Here is a 21,290-nt window from a genome sequence, read left to right as displayed (position 1 = left end):
CTGAGCATTTCATCATCTGGTCTATTCATCATTAAAAAACAATCAATAAAATCTCGAAAAGTAAGAAATCAGTATGTGTTGTGGAATTCTCGCTAATATATCTTTCACGCCCGTTTAACCTCGCGACTGTATTCAACCAACCGCGACAACAAGCGAAACCTGCACCACTTTATATGTTTAATACATCTGTGAATACATGTATTTGACAGTACAGATACTAAATTACAGAATCATTTTACCTTTGTTACAAAATATTGGGTTATATTTATAGTGTTTTTTAAGGAATCATGCATAACTTAGGACCTACGTTAAAGGAAGAACATTTAATTGCTTACTTATTTATGACCTTTTGCTCTTCAGCTCTTCCAAGAAAAAATAGTAATGTGTATTTTCTTTGTATAGGTTTTCAATATAGGTGAATGACAATGGAAACTGTAAAGAATTTCGCAAAGAGAATGGTTTCTAGTTTTTTTCCGGCTGCTGCTGTATTGAAACCTTTGCCAGCTTCAGCTGAAGATTTTGAGGCGGAACTGAGATCATTTCAAGACCTTGATCGGGACGCCGACCCACCACCTAGAGCAAAACTTTATCACTGCTTGCTATCAAGTGTAGACATCAAACGTCCATTTAATTCTACGATGATTTTGGTGGTAGGAAGTACTGGGGTTGGAAAGTCATCTACGATAAACCATTTACTTGATACAGGAGAAGGAATCCCTGTTGCGGTCACCAGTGGTTCTGAGTCCGAAACTAAAGCAACCAGCGAATACATTCTTACCACTGACGACTCGAATTACGAAGTTTGCGATTTAAAAATGGGTATTATAGATACACCAGGTTTAAACGATACTGCTGGTGTGAAGCAAGATGCTTGTAATTTTGTTTCGATAAAAAGATTTTTCGAAACACATCCAGGCTTACCTGAGCAGTCTACTTATCCTAATCTTGTATTTTTGGTGGTGAACGTGAATGATACACGGGTCAAGGGTGAGAATAGCAGTCTTTCAAAATGCCTTAGAGGGATTAAATTGCTTGAAGTGGTTGACACAAGACATCCAAATCTTGTTGTGGTTGTAACACATTGCTGTTCTGTTGGTTACAAAAATTTGAGTAAGTGGAGAGACAAGATAAAAGAAAAGAAAGATGCAATTTCGGCTACCGTGTTTGAAGTGCTTGGCGTCTTAGCACCTGTCGTATTGATAGAAAATGATTTTGAAAGCTATGATCTTAAGAAGGCAGGTGGTTTTACAATTCTTCCTAATGGCGACAGACAGCCTAAGAATTTATACGACGCCTGTGCAGAGCTGCTTGATAGAAATAAAGATCACTTTGGTCTGTTGGTGTTTAATTCTTGTTTCACAGGAGCAAAAAAGGATAGGCCAACAGGTCATAAAGTTGAGGCGAAAGATTCTAAAAGTGAAGAATTATCAGATGAAGAGGAAGAATTTGGAAATGCTTTTAGCGATGCTGCAAAAGGAGGTAGGAAAAAGAACGTTATAGGTATTTATTTTTTTACAAGTCAGCAGCGGGGGAATCCAAGCCTTTCCTGTAAACTGATCGCCAGTACCAGCGGGCGCGGAGTTTTACGATATGACGATATCTGATCGCGGTCCGGAATCATATATTTTATGCTCGAGCGAAAGCGTATTTTTGTCTTATTCGCCATTTCATTTGCCTTTTTTTTAAATATTTGGATCTAATGATTATCACGATAAATTGAACTGAAATTTAGTAAATTAAACATGCACATGAGGTTTTGATTGTTTATGTTTTTGTCGTCACTGCTGAGTCTGACTCACTGAGCTATACTATAATTCCTGGAGGACTTCCCGCGACCAAAAAGTGAAGCAAAAAACATGGCAGATTTCGGCGTTTGCTGACGCCAGATTGACGTCACTGGTTCCTATTCGCCATGGTAGTTACCACTTACCAAGCCTCAATTCTGAGCCCGCTATGCCTGATGCACTGCCCCCTGGTTTTTGCTAAAAATATATATATATAAAAATATATTATATTTTCCGAGAAAAAAATCAAACGTCTGTCTGAGTGTCTGCCAATATTTTTGAACTGAAAACTTTTTAATCAGATATGTTCGATGTTTTTGTGAAGATGTCGAATTCGTACACGTTACTCCTTTAACAGGAAACAAATAACAGATAAACTTCAGGAAATTAGCCGAAACGAAAATGCAGTTGACTGACAGGTAAATATATTATTCATAAATTTCATTTTTTTAGATAAAATTTCACCATCTTTTAGTCGTGAACAGTCTTTAGATAGATGTCGTTGTTTATATATTATTTGCCCAAAAACGGCGGCACGAGAAGTGAAATGTACAGGGTGTATAAAAAATATTCGAATCGAAATTTCGCGTGTAATAATGCAAAATATATTTAACAAATTTGGTTGATTTTTACACCATTGTTAAGTTCATTTATTTCTCTTTCAAATGACACATTGTACGTGTAATTCAGTTAGTTGAAAAATGAAGAAGTACTGGTTCGACAAAAAAGTTCATAAAAATCACCATTTTCCGCCGATGGGTACTGGACGTTGGTTTTATTGCAAATAAGTCCCAAAGGGCTTTAAAATCTAATCATTACTGAAAACTAAAACGCAAATTTATCGCAAAAATTCTGCTTATTCAATGTTCAACGATAGAAGTTTTAAGAACACAATGCCTCCATTAATTAAATTTGCATTTTCTTTTGTCTGGAGGTCTCATTTCGAATTCCCATCGGCGGAAAAATTTGATTTCGAGCAACAATTTTTAAAAGCCACGGCCAGTTTTGGTCGTGTCGATATAAAAACGGTATAATCGTAAACTAAATAAGCTAATCTTTGTTGCCATATAAAAATTATATCGTTTACCTTAGTATTTTATACACAGCAGCTTGTCAAAGTTGGATTCGAATTTTTTTTATACACACTGTATAGTTTGAATTTGAGCAACCTAAACACTTTTCTAAAAAGATTACCCTGTATACGTACTGGGAAGTAATTTATTTTTACATATTACATGCGTACTTCAGGCATTTTCTTCTAAAGAACGCTAAAAGGTAACAAGATGTAAAGAGCTTTGTACTTAATTGAACTAAAGGCTAAGAATCATTCAGGAGGATGAAGATGTGTAATTTCAACCAAGGGTTTCTATTGGATTTAACTGGATTTCATTAGCCAGAAGAAATAGTTTTTTCTGTACTGAACTATATCATCATACAGTATATCATGTATATTGATGAGCTTATTAGCTTGAACCTACAGTGATGAACTATTAAATTGAAAGCTTCCAGCTGTTCTATACACGTATTGACAACAACAAGAAGCCTTTTATTTGGCGCCAAAAGATGTGATGAACGCGAGGTAAACAGCCAATTTCGCCAAAACAGTCTAAAAACCCGTCTTGAATTGAGGTTGCAGATGGGATATTCTCAGGAACTTGGTATACTTGCTTGATCAGGTTTAGTTTGACAGATGTGTTTAGTCCGAGAATGGGAACTGAATCTGAGTCAACAACGATAAAGAGAACATATGCTGTTCGACCTTTGTGTTTCAGTCCACTTGTCTGAAACAGGAATGGGCGTGTCATTGTAGGCAGAAAGCTTTATTGTAGCGGGTTTGAGCTTGAGTTTGGGTGACAATTTGTGAAGTAGACACTTGGGAATAACGTTGCACTGAGCACCCGTATCCATCTTGAAAGGTGCATCAGCACCATTCATTTCGAGTGTGACGGACCAGTCCAGTTTCGTGTCACCAACTGTGAATACATTTGTTTCACCAGGCAAAGTTGCTGACTGGGAAGGATTTGCACGAGATTCATTGATACTGGTGACCATATCGATGGGGGAGTCCTTTTTAGCAACGCTTTTGACTTCTTTCTCCGGACAGCAGGATTCAAAGTGGTTTCTCTTCTGGCATTTGTAGCATCTTTTACGATATGCAGGGCAGTTTCCACGTTGGTCAGATCCACTGCAAAATTTGCACTTGTTGATCATGTCTGGGTGTGTGGATTTCTTGTCAGAATTTCGCGGTTGGTTATCCCTTCGACGGTTGATTTTGTGAACCTCAGAGGATTCTTGGTGTTCCTTGAGCTCTTTGGCATGAAGTTTTGTTTCTTCTGCTGCGTGACCGGCAGCAATTGCTTTTTCGAGAGTGAGATCGGCATCACGAAGAAGGCGTTTACGAAGTGTGTGGTCAGTCGTGCCGCAAACAATCATGTCTTTAGTTTGCGAGTCTGTCAAATCACCAAACTCACATTCAGAACTGCATTTCTTTAGCTCGGCGATGAAGTCGTTGAAGCATATTGGCCTTCAACAGTGGCGTCGCTAGCTTGATAAGTGAGGGGGACTTATTCATGTATTCGTTTTTACATTATTCATTTCTTTTCAAATTGATTGTTTTAACGGTCTGTGAGCATGAATATATGAATATGTCCACCCCACTTATCGATGCTGGCGACGCCACTGGCCTTCAACTTGCTTGTACGTGAACAATTTGTGACGCAGGATGGTAATATTTTTGCAAGGGTTGCAATACGAAGTGAACTTCTCTAAGACAGGCTTTAATTTGAGTTTTTCAGTGTCTTGCTCAAATGTGAAAGTTTCGTAAATGTCTCTACCTTTCGGTCCGATGCACGTAAGTAGAGTGGATGTCTTGATCTTATCACTTTTTGAGACTGATTTAGTGGCAGTAAGAAAGAACTGAAAGTGTTTTTGCCACGTTTTCCATCCGTGAGACACATTTCCTTCGAAGGAAAATGGAGGAGGCGGTCTGAGTTTGTCCATGTACCGGGTGGCGCAAAAAAATGTTCCTCCTCTTTGACTTAATTTAATTTAAAAACTAAAAAATATATCATTTTCAAGTAAAGTCTATTGAGTGGAGTGGTGTTTAACTTAAATTTTAATTTAAGCCTTGTACATTTCTATACAATATTAGGCAAGATATAGGCGTTTAAACTCAAGGTAGCGTTTCTGGGAGAAGCAAAAAATGTTCTAAAATAGAATGAAAACATCACGCAACAGTAAGAACAAATATTGATAGCTTCGTCTGGCAAATCCTCACTGTTTTTATGCTTGGAGATGGAATATTATTCCAATGATTTTGCCATCGACGTAAAACTTCTTTTGCATTGTTAGTCCTCGCATATTCCAAACAAATCCAAACTCGTTGCTGTATCGTTAAACGAGGCATGTTTATAACAAAGCGGGCAAGCTCCTTTGCTTTCGTTCCCTTGCGCATTGCAACTCCTTGTTCGAACGATGAACAGTATTATTTTAACATCAAATACACTTACAAGATACTTCGAATACCTTAATCTAAGAATCTTTAAACATGCAAAGACAACATACATGAAAAAAACGCTTTAAAAAACGCCTATCGTGGAAGTTGAAAATTACTTAGTTGAGTCGCGATATTTAGTCATGTTATTTGCTTCGTCAAAAAATGCACCTTTATTTTAAACGGCTCGATCTCGACCAATATTGTACAGAATTGTTCAAGACATATATCAAAATTTAAGTTAGACATTACAGCGTTCAACAAACTTTATTTGAATAAGATATCTGTATTAGTTTTTTAATTACGATAAGTCTAAGAGGGGGAACGTTTTTTTGCGCCACCCGGTAGAATCGAACGAAATAGATAACCAAAACAGTTCAAATCGGAGCGTGATATACTGAGAAATAATTCTGCTGTTCGTAAAAAAAATTGATATAGAGCGGTTATGACAATAAAATCCCACTTTTTGACACCATGTTATATACGCGTATTGACAACAACAAGAAGCCTCTTATTTGGCGTCAAAAGACCCACTAACATTAAATAACATACATCGCAAGGATGTTAAAAAACATACACTAAAGGGAGATTAGACAATAACATAATACCAGCAGTCAACACCATGCAGTGGTCAGCACTATAATTGTCTCACTGCACAGGCCATGCTCTTTTCATAGTATAAAACCAGTAATTATGGCCCCTGGGCAGGTCATATGCTTTTCTATATTTGCAAATTATAATGCAGAGGTTGCATTAAGGAAGATTAGAACCAGGGATGTTTGTAGGTCAAGATTTCCATTGTAATTATTATTGATTATATAATCCCAGATTAGCCTGGAATGACTGAAAAGGTTTATTGGAAATGAAATAAACAAAGCCTTATCAATTGTAATATATTTTCTTTTAATAAAACATTGTATTTTGTAAAAATAATAAAACAGTTTCTGTATTTAAGAATGTGTGTAGTTCATGTGTATAATAGTATGGTTGTCTCAATTCAATTCTCCAGAATTTTGCATAACATGCAATGTCGTAAAAACCAAAAAATGTCGTAAAAACAAAATCTTGTTTTTATCGAAAACTATATAGGAGGGTGCTCGCATTTTTTCATGCGTTGGATCGCGGTTGGTCAGTGGTAACTACCATTGCAAATAAGAACCAGTGGCGTCAATCTGGCGTCAGCAAAGGCCAAGATCCGCCATGTTTTTTGCTTCACTTTTTGTATTTCAAAACATTAGGGGCCAGCGGCGTAGCCAGCCTTACGATTTTGTCCCGCTATGTAAATTTCGAGTTATTATAATTATTCATGCCCTTAGAAATCTATTGTTTTCACAGTCAGTGAACACTAAAATATTAGCATAGCGGGACAAATCGACAGGCTGGCTACGCTACTGTTAGGGGTAAGTCCTCCAGGAATTATAGTATAGCTCAGTGGTCTGACTACACAATGATAATACGACTGAACGCCGCCTTTTGTAAAAAATTGAATATATATTTATAAAATTAAATCTGTTCTTATGTCGACATTTTACAAAAAGTTCAGTTCTGTTATTTAATGTTAAAGTTTTAGATTCGCATGTGCGGAACCGACATTACTGTTGTTGATATCTAAAACCCTGTAATGTGGTTCGTTTGTGGAAAAATTCACGGCGAAAAAGCAGAATCTCTTCCCTACTTTTCATCTCTTCGCCCGCTTTTCATCTGCGCCCCTCGCTTTTCTCTAGATTGAACGTGCGTACGACGCCATCTCTTGTCCAGTAATCCCAATCGTAACGTTTCAGGTGATGTTATCATTAAGAAAGACCGTTTTAATTGGTCAAAAATTGATTTCAGGTTTGAATCCAATGGCGATTTATGCGATGGAATATGTTAAAGAAAACAAACTTGACAAAACACAACAGGAGAAAGTTTTAAAACTGGGGACCTGGATGAACTCTATGGGTTTGTCAAAGGAAGAGAAATTACAGTCTGTAACATTGGCAGCAATATATTGTCTTTATGACGGGGAGATTACTGACCATTGCATCGAAATGCTGAAACAGAAATTTGGAATTAGAAATGGAAGTAATTCGTATACTTCAGGTATTGATTAGACATTAAATATTTTTATGTTTTCATCAATTATTATGCTTTTATTAATTGAAGTGTTCATAGCTGGAAATCATGTAACCATAATTATGTGCAAGCTATCTGCTGTACCAGAACAATATTAATGACTGAATTACTAAGATTTATAACTACAAAACTACGCGCAACAAAACACAGAATCGTGTGCAATTTAGGTTATTAGGCCCAAGCATCACATATCTCGGCATACGTGTAATCCATCGATAAAATGCCAGAAACGTAACGAGAACGATGATTGCGGGTTAGTATTCAGTTCTGTCCCACAGATTTCTATTGTAAGTGAAATTGGAGAATTTTGAAGCAAGGCAATTCAGCCATTGAAATCCAGAGTTTGCCAAATAGGAACATACAAACCGTGTCTTAAGGCTGTTACCCGACATGAACCCGCTTACCCGAGATTCGACGAAACATGAGATGATTTTGAGGTATTGAGATAAGTTTTTGTGAGAAAAAAACAAGCAGATGATATTGTCGGGATGACTTCACCAGTGCCAGGATCATATAATTTATTTATATTCCCAAGGCAAAACATTTTACGCTTCTTTTAAACTCGGATACGCTAGGTGGATCATGTATAAACATCCCCTTAAGATCGATTTTGTTTCTTATAGCTGAACTTGTTGGCCGAGGATATAATATCTTATTAGACAAAACCGTCTCCGCTGATATTTTCAAGTTTTCGGCTGACAGTGTAAAACGAACGAAATATGGTTTTAATGTCCCGGCTTGTGCTCAAATCATCAAAGCCAATGATACCCAAGAATTTCAAATGAACTTTCAGTCCGATAAATTGTGCGTGGAGAATAGATTAAAAAATCTCGGTTTAAGCCTGGATTTTGCACAGAGCATGATAAGAATGGCGCCCAAGTTCAAAGCGAGTGCAAATCAGAAGGAAAATGGCAGCAGCAAGTCTACCAGGACCACCAAGATATCATTAAAAGAACATCGAATTGCTAAGATTCTTATTGGAAATTTTGAGTCCCAAGAGATCTCCTTCACAGATGATTTTGTGTCTGCTGTTAAAAAATTACCTGACCAATACACAGGCGACGAAAAATGCAAGGACGATTTTATCAACTTTTTCAATCGTTTCGGTCATTTCGTGGTCACTTCAGCTTATTTTGGCGGAGCGGTTGAGGTAAAAACTTGTACTGAAGGTTTAGAATCATCAAAACAAGGTGATGACTCAATAGATGGATCAGTTGGTGCGGATCTAAGTGGAGTTATCGGAGCTAAAGTGGGTCCCAAGTACCAGGTATCGACAGAGAGTGCAAAGAATACTGTCTTGGATAAAACCGAGACACGGTGGTATGGAGGTCGGAGTGACCTGCATAAAAAAAGCACACTACACTCTGAAGAGAACTTCCAAGAGTGGAAACTGTCCCTCTCCAAAGAGCCAGCGATGTTGACGACTGAAATGACTCTGGAGAATATTTCTACTGTGGTCGCCATCATTGATAAGAAGAAAGGAGAAGTTTGCAAACAAGCACTGCGTAGTCTTTTTGATGATAAAGTTCTACAACCTGTTCGTGATCAAAAAGAGAGATATCAACTGGAGGAAAGAAAGAAGAAAGATAAAGACGACGAAGAGCAACGTAGAAAAGAATCAAACACGAGAGAAGAATCAATAAAGCTGCCTGATACTAAGGGATGGCGGGAAACCATCACAGGAAATGTTTACGCAATCGGTGCAGGAGTTCTTGTGGTATTAGGTGTTGGTGTTGTGGCTATATTCTCAAAGCGCTGAAATTACCATATATGCATGTTAATTGTAAGTCTCATAAATCATATATAAGCAAAGGACATGCAGTATTGTTAGTCACTACCGTATGAGGCATGTATAGTAGCTAGTATGCTAATATTGTTGTATGTAGGTAATTTACATATCAACTTAGTTTTAGCTATTTTAGTTTTTAGGTCTAGTTAATAAATTGACTAGCTTTGATACTGTTTCAACGCTGTAATCACCCCTGCGAGCAGTAGCGTAGCCAGCCTGTCGATTTGTCCCGCTATGCTAATATTTTTGTGTTCACTGACTGTGAAAACAATGGATTTCTAAAGACATGAATAATTATAATAACTCGAAATTTACATAGCGGGACAAAATCGTCAGGCTGGCTACGCCACTGCCTGCGAGAAACCATCCTAGAGCGATTTTGATTTGTTCGTAGACTTCGTGCCGCCCACGCGCGATTTTCGTAAACTCACGACGCAAAAGGAAAAACCCGAGTTATTAACACTTATTATTTTTTTACTGCGACCGAAGGAAACATTATGTTTTGTGGACCCGAGACCAGTCGATATTTCACGAGGCGAAGCGGTTTTTTATTATACCACTTGTCAAAGAAAAACCAAACTACAAGGTAAACAACGAAATATCTATTCATAAGACATAATCTCAAATGGATAAACAGTCTAAAGGTCGCACGCAGGGTGCTTCTATTTAAAATCGCTTGTTTCTCGATTGAATCCAACTGTTATATGCCGTGATAGTCAGTAAATGAAACGGATTCTTCTCGATTAAACGTGTAATTTTATAATATAAATACTCGCCATTTTGGCTTCGTTAACAGCCACCACCGAGCTGTAGGAGCCTGGTATTTAACCTAAAGCTAACTATATCACATACACCAAATGGTACTAAATCCCATACATTACATCCCTCCTTTTCCAGAAAGAGTTTCTAAATAAAAAACAATCTATAAAGTTTCTATCCCTTTTTGAATTCATTTTAAAGTTTTGTTCTCTTTTTTTTCCATAGTTTAAGATTGCCCTAAAGTTCATCATTTCAAATGTACTTATTTACCATACAACATAACTAGAAATTACAATATCCTACTAACTAGAAGTAATTTCAATGTTCATAATCGTTTAGATAACTAGGTTTCTTTTTAATCCTATCTGATCGTCTTAACGGAACGTTTTTCTTAGCGATACTCGCCTGTCCTACTCCCTCTTCTGGAATTCTTCTGTCTTCACCTGCTGTTTCTTGCTGCGTTGACACGAAATCTTGCACCTCTGTCTCAATGGTCGTTTGTTGAATATCGTTATTTCCTATACTGGTAGGTGACTCCACTTGTTCTGTATCAATTTCTGACTGACACTCTCCTTCAAAATCTTCTAGAAACTTTTTACAATGTGAGGTATTGCGTGAATATTGTACTCCATCTTTCGATTGGACTACCAAACTATTCCCATGTTTCCTCACCACCGTAAAAGGAACAGGATTGAATCGGGTTGAGAATTTATTCTTCCTCTCTTGCTGAACCAAGACTTTATCACCTGGACAAATATCGGAGTAACAAGCCCTTCGTTTGTCATCAGCATACTCTTTACTTTTATTCTTCTGCTCATGATCTCGATCTCTTACTTCCAGATCAACATACACATCCCGAAGTTCTGGCAAACGCGTTCGTATTTTCCGCCCAAACAACAATTCCGCAGGGCTCACTCCCGTAGTGGGATGGGGTAAACTACGATAAGAGGACAGATATACATTTCTTTCCTCCAATCTTTCTTCTCTACCTGTGCGATCTGGATTCTCTTCAACAGTGACCGATTTTGTCGTTCCACCTCGCCGTTTGCTTGGGGCCACTTCGCAGTAACTCTTCGGTGTCGAATTCTTTGATAATCCATATAGGCTTTGAACTCAGAAGAGATAAATTGAGGTCCGTTATCTGATGTAATACTTTCTGGAAGACCATATCTACAGAAGACTTCTTCAAGACTCTCGATTATCTTATCAGTAACAGTTGATCTCATGATAACAACCTCGTAATAACGACTGTAATAATCGATAATAACCAATATTGATTCTCCTGTCGGCAAAGGTCCTAACAGGTCAACAGCTAAATCTCTCCATGGGCCACTAGGAAGAGTAGTTGTTCTAATGGGTTCTACAAAATCAGGTCGACTAACCAATTGGCACCCATGGCATGCCTTACAATACTTCTCTGCATCCTTTTCCATTCCTGGCCACCAAACTTTACTTCGAAGCTTTTGTTTGGTTCCCACAATACCGAGATGCCCCTCATGAGCCAAACTCAGCACCTTAGGTCTCAATTTCTTCGGGATAACCACTCTCGTTCCCCTGAGTACCAGTTGACCAATTACACATAACTCATCACAACACGGAATGTATTGTTTGTAGGCCATTTTGTCCCATGAACTATCATTTATAGACTTTCTGACTGTCGCAAGTTCTTCGTCATCCGCAGATGCTTCTTCAACTTCTCGAGTTGTCATCGCGCTAGGCGTCGCCATCACTGCTACGAACCGCACATAACTTTCAACTTCTTCTTCATACTCGCTGAAGGTTTGACGGCCATTTATCAATCTTGATAGCGGATCAGCAATATTCTTTGATCCCGGGGCATATTTTACTTTAAATTGATATGGTTGCATTCGCAGCACCCACCGCTCTATACGTGCACAAGGCTTCGATTTTGGCCCATAGATGACCTCTAACGGCTTGTGATCTGTGATCAATTCAAATTGAATCCCATATACATACTGGTGGAACTTCTCACAGGCCCAGTAAGGCTGCGACTTGCGTAGCTTACAACTCGTGGACCATCTTTCTGGGTCTGTGTCAACACCGCCCCTAATCCAACTGGACTTGCATCAGCAACTACTTGAGTTGGTGCATCTTTGTCAAAATAACCAAGTGTTGTGGAACTTGATAACAGATTCTTTAACTCTTGAAATGATTTCTTTTGCTTCGGCCCAAAACTAAATGGTACTCCCTTCTTTGTCAGACATCTTAAGGGTTCTGATATGGTTGCCAAATCAGGGATAAACCGACCACAATAATTAACCAGCCCCAGAAAGCTTCGCACTTCTGATGCTGATTCTGGTTCTCTAGCTTCGACTACTGCTTTCACCTTTTCTTCTGTGCAGCTAATACCCTTTTCAGACAAGACCATTCCAACAAATGTCAGACGATCCATGCTAAATTGGCACTTCTCAACATTCAGTGTTAACCCAAAATCTCTCAATCTCTTGACAACATTCTCTAATCGAGTGTCATGTTCCTTTTGGTTCTGTCCGTATACAATAATGTCATCAGATATATTTACTTGCCCCTCTAATCCCGCAAGTGCTCTCTGAATTTCATGCTGATATTGCTCCGATGCAGAATTGACTCCAAACAATAGTCTTTTATATCTGTATAATCCACAATGGGTGACAAACGTGGTGATATCTCTCGATTCAGGAGTTAGTTCCAACTGATGGTACCCCCACTTTAAATCAAGCTTACTAAAGACACTGCTTCCATTCATGCCTTGTGTAATCTCATCAACTGTGGGAATGGGATGCCTTTCACGCATAATAGCCTCATTCGCTCTGCGCATATCAACGCAAAGTCTTATCTCCCCATTTCGTTTCGGAACTATTACCACTGGATTGACCCATGATGTTGGACCTTCCACTGGTTCAATAATATCTAGATTTATAAGTTCATTAATCTTTTCTTCAACTTTGGGTCGCAAACTGAACGGAATCCTTCGAACTGGCTGGGCTACTGGCTTTACTTCTGAATTAATATGAAGTTGTACTGTCCGACCTTTCAACTTACCAACGGCTTTAAAAACTTCTGGATATTTCGTCTGAATAATTTCTTCGACATTCTGTGGTTTTGACCTCACTGAAGCAATATCCATGCCCATCTTTAGAACTCCAAGTTTCATGGCTGTATCTTTACCAAGGAGTGACTCTCCTTTCCCAGAAATGACACAAATCTCTGCATCAGAGGTACGATGACCAACAGAAACTTTGCAATTAAATGTCCCAATTATCTTCAATGGTTCCTGTGAAGCATAGGTATAAAGTTTCTTTTCTGAACGAGTTGACGTACAAACGACTCGGTTCTTTTTCAGCCATTCCCAAGTTTGCCTATCAACGATGTTAACACTGGCACCAGAGTCAATAATCATATACAATGGACATCCTCCAACACTAACTTCAACTTTCTCTGGTTTGGTACTTCCCACAATAAATGCATATACTGGATCATGATCATCTTCCTTCGGATTTACCGCATTGACAGTTCCCTTACGCTGCGAGTGTCGATTGATGTTATGTCTTTTCTCTTCCTTGGGCTTCGTCTCCTCTTGCTGGACAGCTAAGATCTTTTCCGAAATGACCAGTTTTGCCGCATCTGTAACAAGTTTTATCTTGACCCATTCTCTGTTTTCTATTATGGCTATGCCCACCATCTTTTTTCCCTGTTACATAATTCACAACTTCACCACCGTCCTGTTTCACTGCCGACATGGCTGTCAACTGTGAGTTAACTTTCTCACAATTCTCAGCAATTTCTAGTGCTCGTTGTAGGGTTAGTCCTTGACCCTCCTCTAAAAGTTTCCTTTTAATATATGAACTTATACATTTGCAAAGGATTTCATCACGGATTTGATTGTCCGTTTCCTCTCCATAATCACAGTCTTTTGCAGCTCGTCTTAACCTAGTTGCAAATTGGCGGACAGTTTCCCCTGGTGCCTGAGTTAATTTTCTAAAACAATGCCTAGCATATGTCGTATCGACTTTTGGAATGAAATACTTATTCAAAGCGATAATAGCTTTATCATAATCTTCAACATCACCTGTTTCCGGTAGGGTTGAAAATATGTCCTGGACATCTGGTCCTGCTAGATGTAACAATAAGGCACGTCTTCTCTGTTTAACTGTCGCATTATCTCTTGTAATAATTAAACCTTTACCATCTGCATATAATTCGAAACCCGATAACCACCGTTTCCATCTTAACCCAAGTGTTTCGGGATCTCGAAAACAGTCAAACGTTTTAATACTATTATTGTCGTTTTCCTCCATGTATTTCTTTTATTAATTGTTTAAAACTCTTCTACAAGTATTGTTTCTCCTCGTCGCCAATGTTATATGCCGCGATATTCAGTAAATGAAACGGATTCTTCTCGATTAAACGTGTAATTTTATAATATAAATACTCGCCATTTTGGCTTCGTTAACAGCCACCACCGAGCTGTAGGAGCCTGGTATTTAACCTAAAGCTAACTATATCACATACACCAAATGGTACTAAATCCCATACATTACACCAACGAGCTCAAAGTTTTAAAATTTTTGGCATTTGGGAGCAAAACTTCTATCATTCATACTGTTAGATATTTCGTACCAAGATAATTATAGAGTATTAAATGACGACATTAATTAGCATAGAGACATTATTTGCATGCCAGAGTTATAATCCGTAATATATGACGATGTAAGTTGAGAGGTAGATTTAATTGTGAGCAGTGATTGTGAGTGACAGAGTGAACTTTGCAGTGATCGTGTTTAATTCGTTATATTTATTAAACTATACACTAACATTTCCAACACTAAGTGGCACTTCCGACGGGATACAACATTTGAACATGTCTGAAGAGAGTGAGGAAGCTAAACTGGTGGCAGATCTAAATGCCAAACTAAAGCATTTGAAGTTTACTCGGGACAGAACTAATTCGATCGTGGAGGGTTTGAATATTGTGGCTATGGAGCGTCAACTGAAAGCGTTGAACTCTGTAGTAGACGAGGTTGATTCGTTGCGGAGAAAAATCGAACAGTCAAAGTTTGGAAAGGGCGAAGAACCAGATGCGGTAGCCAAATGGGGCGAAGAAGTCGACGCGGAGACAAGCAAAACCGATGAGGTGATAACTACGTTAAACGTCACCATGAACGAGGTAAGATCAAACCAATTTGTTAAAGATAGAGAGATAGAGCATGCATTAAAAGAAAAGGAACGAGAAGAACAGTTAGTCTTCGAGAAACGTCAACTTGAACAGAAATTAGCTTATGAGAAAGAACTCGAAGTAACTCGGAAGGCGCAAGGACAAGGTCATACTCATGAATCGAAACCGCACAAACCCAATTCCAAACTTCCAGAGTTAAAAATTACTAAGTTCGACAGGCAAGTGAGCAAATGGCTAACATTCTGGAACAAGTTTGAGGCGGAGATTGATAAGTCCGACCTTGCGCCAACTACGAAACTCGCATATCTGAAAGAAATGCTCGAACCAGAAATACGTAAGGAAGTAGACGGGTTACCTTTTTCAAGTGAAGGGTATTTACGCGCCAAAACAATCCTGATCAGTGAATACGGTAAAACCAGCGAAATCGTAAACGCGTATATCCAAAATATAATGAATTTGCCAGTAATTACTGGGGTCCAGCCCTCCAAAGTACACGAGTTTTATAAAACCTTATTATTCAACGTGCAGTCATTAGAGACCTTGGGCAAACTTAATGATGTCAAGGGCAATGTGCGATTCGTCGTTGACAAGCCTAAAGGGATTAAATCGGAGTTGGTAAGGGGCCATAGTGGGTGGCAAGATTGGGGTTTCTCACAACTAGTAACAGCACTCGAGATGTGGAAAGATATAAATCCAATTGAGGCAAGCGATGACAGCAAGAAGATGACATCACGCTATTACCAAACACGTGATCATCCCACACCACCCGGGAGGTGTGTATACTGCAATAGTGAAGCCCACAAATCGATTGACTGTGACAAATTGAAAACAGTAGATTACCGTACGGTTCGAATCGCGTCTCATTAACACTGATGAAATACATTTGCTTATATCACGACAAAATTAACATGCATTTTCAGAGTAAATCTTGTTTAAATTCTTAAAATCAAGATTAAAACACACATAAATATGCTTATTTTGATATACTGCACTTCGTTTTGAATCACAGACATTTATATTCATAAAAACATGCCGCATGTCAAAAAAAATTAAAGAACTTATATGACATTAGCTAATATTATATCTCAACTGTAAATCATCCAATCAGAAAGCTCGATTTGTACCACGTGATCAGTAAATTAATCATGGAGTTCCATCGAATTTTTTCACATTATGCTATAAAGTCGAATACCCCGCTGCAGCGGGGTATTCGAGTTTGCGTGTACCACGCGTGAATGCCTCGCGCACGACTCGAGGTTGTCAACAATTTCAAAATGGAGGCAAAAGAAGCCATTTCACCCACACGTTGTTTCGATATAATATATAATTTATAGACCTTCCGCTCGGGGAATTCGACGAAATATTACCCCCTCGGGAAAATCTCCCCTTGGGGGTAATATTTCGTCGAATTCCCCTCGCTCCAGGTCTATAAATGTAATAGCTAAAAGCGAATGTTTGTCAAATACCAATGGTAATCTTTCTATGGTTGCCGAAATGGTGCAAAATTCAACATATAAATATTCATTCACATTCAACAAACACATTTCACATTCAACAACACTTGAACTTACACAAAGTATTGAAGAAGGAGTCTGGAACTGGTTTCATTAAAATGGGGTAGTTACTTTAAGTGACCCCTCTTGAAGTGTATCATAATTCCTAATTTTACTAGGTCTATAGCCTAACATATTCAACAATAGACCTCCATAACATAGCCGTCCGTAGACCTCCATAGCACTCCATAGCATTCCATAGCATTCCATAACGTTCCATAGCACTCCATACGCCTCCATAGCACTCCATAGCACTCCATAGGCCTCCATAGCCCTTAATAGGCCTTCATAGGCCTCTATAGCACTCCATACGCCTCCATAGCCCACCATAGGCCTGGCACATAGCACCATAGCACCATAGGCCTCCATAGCACTCCATAAGCCACCACCATACCACTCCATAGGCATCCATAGGCCCCTCCATAGCACTCTATAGGCCTCCGCATACGGTATAACTCACATGCATGTGGTACATTTCATTCCGTTCGCTTTTTTCAAGCGAGGTTCAAAAATTGTATTCTTTTTAAAAAAATAGTCTGAGCATTTCTGTTACATTCCTGTTATTTGCAGTTGTTTCCTTTCTAATGAAGATACTAATGTATTAATATTTTCAGCTAGGTGTATACATGTATGTTAATATATATTTTTAAAAGAATATAATTGAAAACTAATGACAGTGCATAAGCTGAAAATACAGATGTATATTCAGATACTATGTTGGTCATACGCACAAGTGATAATAAATTCGTGAAACCGTTTAAAAATCTGTATGTTCGTCTAAACGAAAGAATATTTTAAACTCGGTTCTTGGTTAACGATATTCGCCAAGGTTCATTTAATTGCTTCCGTAGCAGTGGCGGATCTAGGGGTGTGCAGAATAAATTACTACAGCTTAAAATCGGAATCGCATTGGCAGATTTTCATTTAAAAATATTATTTTCAATTATATCTTTTATATATAATATAAGTTCTTATTATATATATATATATATCAAGAGCCATAATACAAAGATCCAACGTGAAACACGCGACGCCAACGACGAATCCCCAACTAATAAGTGCAACTGCCCCGTCAAATCCGATTGCCCAATTAATGGAGAATGTAAGACCAGTAATATAGTATACGAAGCAACAGTAACAGCCGAAGATCAAACCACAAGAAACTATATTGGTATGACAGAGCACCGCTTTAAAACCCGATACGCCGATCACAAGCAATCCTTTAAAAAGAAGAAATACGCAACAAAAACATCGCTGTCGAAGTACTTCTGGAAATTAAAGGAATCAGGAATAAAGTATCATTACCAGAAATTTGCGACATGATAATTTGCATTTATACTAATTTGCATTTAACTTTCAGCATAATGGCCTTCAACTTTTACTATTAAATACATATAGTAAATATACAAAACCTTAAAATGTCGTTGCCCTAGACCTTGCCCACTGTTTGCCGACCTCTGAGTCAATAGAACAGCCGTTTCCCAACGTTTTAATGATCGAATTACTTACCTTAGGTATTTCTACGTTCGGCCAACTGATTGTGAACAAATGTGTATATAGCCTTCGTATTGTTCAAGTTCCTGATAAGACTGATAATATTTTTTAAAGTGATTGCAGTGAAAATCCGAGCCGTATACAGAAAAGTTTATACACAAATACGAAAGACAATATCTTTAACAACTTTTTTTGGTATATTACACGTCAATTCATCAACTACCTGAATCGAAATATTCGAATCAATGTGAGCGACTTTATAAGTTCGTTGACAGAACACGGACAAAACTTTGAGCAATATATTTTTAAATTTGGCAGATTACAGAAATGCCCAAGCAAAAAAATTCGGCCACCAAAACGTTTCTAAACAGCTGCTCGACCGATCTAGACGTCGGCAAACAGTAGGCAAGGTCTAGGTCAACGGCATTTTTAAGTTTTGTATATTTACTATATATATTTTATAGTAAATGTTGAAGGCCATTATGCTGAAAGTTAAATGCAAATTAGTATACATGCAAATTATCATGTCGCAAATTTCTGGTAATGATTCAATCAAGTGGTCAGTTATACAGCGAGCCCGTGCTTACCGTGGTGGATCAAGACAATATATATATTTCGTATCGATATTTTTAGACCAATTAACAAAATATAAAATGTTTTTGCTCTTCAGCTCTCCCAAGAAAAAAAATAGTAATGTGTATTTTCTTCGAATAGGTTTTCAATATACGTATGTGAATGACAATGGAAACTGTAAAGAATTTCGCAAAGGGAATGGTTCCTAGTTTCTTTAATTTCTACCTGCTGCTGTATTGAAACCTTTGCCAGCTTTAGCTGAAGATTTAACGACGAACTCAAATCATTTCAAAACCTCGATCAAGACGTCGCCCCACCACCCAGAGTAAAACTTTATCACAGCTTACTTTCAAGTGTAAACATCAAACGTCCATTTAATTCTGCAATGATTTTGTTGATAGGGAGTTCTGGGGTTGGGAGATCATCTACAATTAGCCATTTACTTGATACAGGAAAAGGAACCCTTGTTGCGGTCACCAGTAGTTCTGAGTCCGAAACTAGAACGACCAGCGAATACATTCTTACCACTGACGACCCAGATTACGAAGTTTGCGATTTAAAAATGGGTATTATAGATACACCAGCATTAAACGATACTGCTGGTGTGAAGCAAGATGCTTGCAATTTCGCTTCCATTAAAAGATTTTTCGAAACACATCCAGACTTACCTGAGCAGTCTACTTATCCTAATCTTGTATTCTTGGTTGTGAGCGTCAATGAAACCCGGATAAAGGGTGAAAATAGCAATCTTTCCAAAAGCCTTAGAGGGAGTTAAATTGCCCGAAGTGGTTGACGCAAGTCATCCAAATCTTTTTGTGGTTGTAACACATTGCTGTTCTGTTGGTTATCGGAAATTGGATAAATGGAAAGACAAGATAAAAGAAAAGAAAGATACCATTTTAAATATCGTGTTTGAAGTGCTTGGTGTTTCGGCACCTGTCGTATTGATAGAAACAGGGGCGGATCTAGGGGTAGTCACACCGATCACGCGACTAACGTAAAAATTTCGTACTAATTAAATGCAGTGAGATTATATTTTTCAGATCGCAGTCCTGTTGTAAATTTGTACAGTCGCATAATAATTTTTGCGCTTGATAAATTAAATAAACACTGATCTCGTTCGATTTCCTCGCTCCTGAATGCAGACTTGCGCAATATTTTCATTCGTTTCTATGGAGACAAACATTCTGCTCGTTCTGGAGGTTTGGTCTGCTCGTTTTGGAGGTTGGTTGGGGGCGTTTCTCTTCAATCTGATTGGCCCATTCGGTAGTTTCCATGGAGACAAAAATTCTGCTCGTTTTGGGGGTTGGTCTGCTCGTTTTGGGGGTTTGGTCTGCTCGTTCTGGAGGTGTGCCTGTGAGCCAGAGCCTGTGAGCTTTCGTTTTGAGCTTTCCGGATGACTTCATGCAGAGAAAGCTTTTGCAGTCGAATACAGTTCTTTGCAACGGACGCTATTTGTGGCACTGATAACCATTGCTGATAAAATGTTGTCGAGTAATTTTGCTATGGAGGTTTGTTTTCATAATATACTCGTTTGCGTAACGAATCGAGAAGTGTAATGTCGAGTGTTCTACGCGAAGGTAAATTTAATATTCACTCTCTGTTCATGTTTATTTAAACTATTCTCCGATAATACTATAAGTTAATATAAACTATAAACCGAGCGATAACATAAGCCGTATATTTCACTTGGACTTTGAAGCTGCCTTTATTAGCATTTATTTGCATTCGCCCGCCGCCGGTCAAATGTCATAAAATTATATTAATATTTAGAATTTGGAGCCGTTCATATTCTCATTTGTTGTATTGTTTATTCATATTAGCTGAGCGTGAGCTGGTGTGTTATATCTGTATTATTTAAAAGTGTGATAGATTTTGAATTTTGAATATGAATATTTGTAAAATCATGTTATGTCTGTATGTTTATATGTCTGCACCGTAGAAATAATATCCAGACATTAATAGTATTATATATTAATGCTTGTTATGTGGCCCGCGTGTTTCTGCTATAAACTTATAAAGCAATTTTGCTTTGACCAAGCTCAATACAATAAAGGTGTGATTTATATCGAATCAGCTAGTAAACTGTGAAATATAACTAATTTCATCAATCTGGGGGGGGGGAGCGAAAATTCTTCTTACTCTGTAAACGTAGAATTGACTTGAGTATTGACCAGCGAAAATTTTGACTAACGTAAAAAAAATCCTAGATCCGCCCCTGGATAGAAAATGACTTCGATGACCATGAACTTGAGAAAGCAGGTGATTTTACAGTTCTTCCGAATGACGAGAGACAGCCTAAGAATTTATACGACTCCTGTGCGGAGCTTCTTGATCGAAATAAGGATCGTTTTGGGCTATTAGCGTTTCACAAGAGCTAAAAAGGATAGGCCAACAGAAGGTCATAAAGTTGAGGCGAAAGATTCTCGAAGTAAAGAATTGTCTGATGAAGAGAAAAATTTTTTCAATCATGCTGCAAAAGGAGGTAGGAAAAAAGTATATATTTTCACAATCACGAGACCTGAAAGTGTCGGTAATAATAGAGAGTTTTAAT

General features: G+C 38.1%; 2 protein-coding genes across 2 annotated transcripts; one reads left to right on the top strand and one right to left on the bottom strand.

The window, feature by feature from the left end:
• The first annotated feature begins 815 nt into the window (after nucleotides 1–815).
• LOC114536628 lies at nucleotides 816–9,366 on the top strand. Its single transcript, XM_028557982.1, has 3 exons — nucleotides 816–1,479; nucleotides 7,111–7,359; nucleotides 8,016–9,366. Exons 1-3 carry the CDS (start codon nucleotides 816–818, stop codon nucleotides 9,149–9,151), a joined length of 2,049 nt encoding a protein of 682 aa, XP_028413783.1. The 3' UTR covers nucleotides 9,152–9,366.
• An 854-nt stretch (nucleotides 9,367–10,220) lies between these two features.
• LOC114536627 (uncharacterized protein K02A2.6-like) lies at nucleotides 10,221–13,622 on the bottom strand. Its single transcript, XM_028557981.1, has 2 exons — nucleotides 12,147–13,622; nucleotides 10,221–12,021 (listed from the first exon to the last, which is right to left on the bottom strand). Exons 1-2 carry the CDS (start codon nucleotides 13,620–13,622, stop codon nucleotides 10,852–10,854), a joined length of 2,646 nt encoding a protein of 881 aa, XP_028413782.1. The 3' UTR covers nucleotides 10,221–10,851.
• Between the last annotated feature and the right edge of the window lie 7,668 nt (nucleotides 13,623–21,290).

This window comes from Dendronephthya gigantea, unplaced genomic scaffold, assembly GCF_004324835.1.
Source record: "Dendronephthya gigantea isolate DGI-Jeju-01 unplaced genomic scaffold, DenGig_1.0 000141F, whole genome shotgun sequence".
NCBI lineage: Eukaryota > Metazoa > Cnidaria > Anthozoa > Malacalcyonacea > Nephtheidae > Dendronephthya > Dendronephthya gigantea.
Note: the sequence above shows the minus strand (reverse complement) of the source record. Positions and strands in the feature narration are given on the sequence as shown.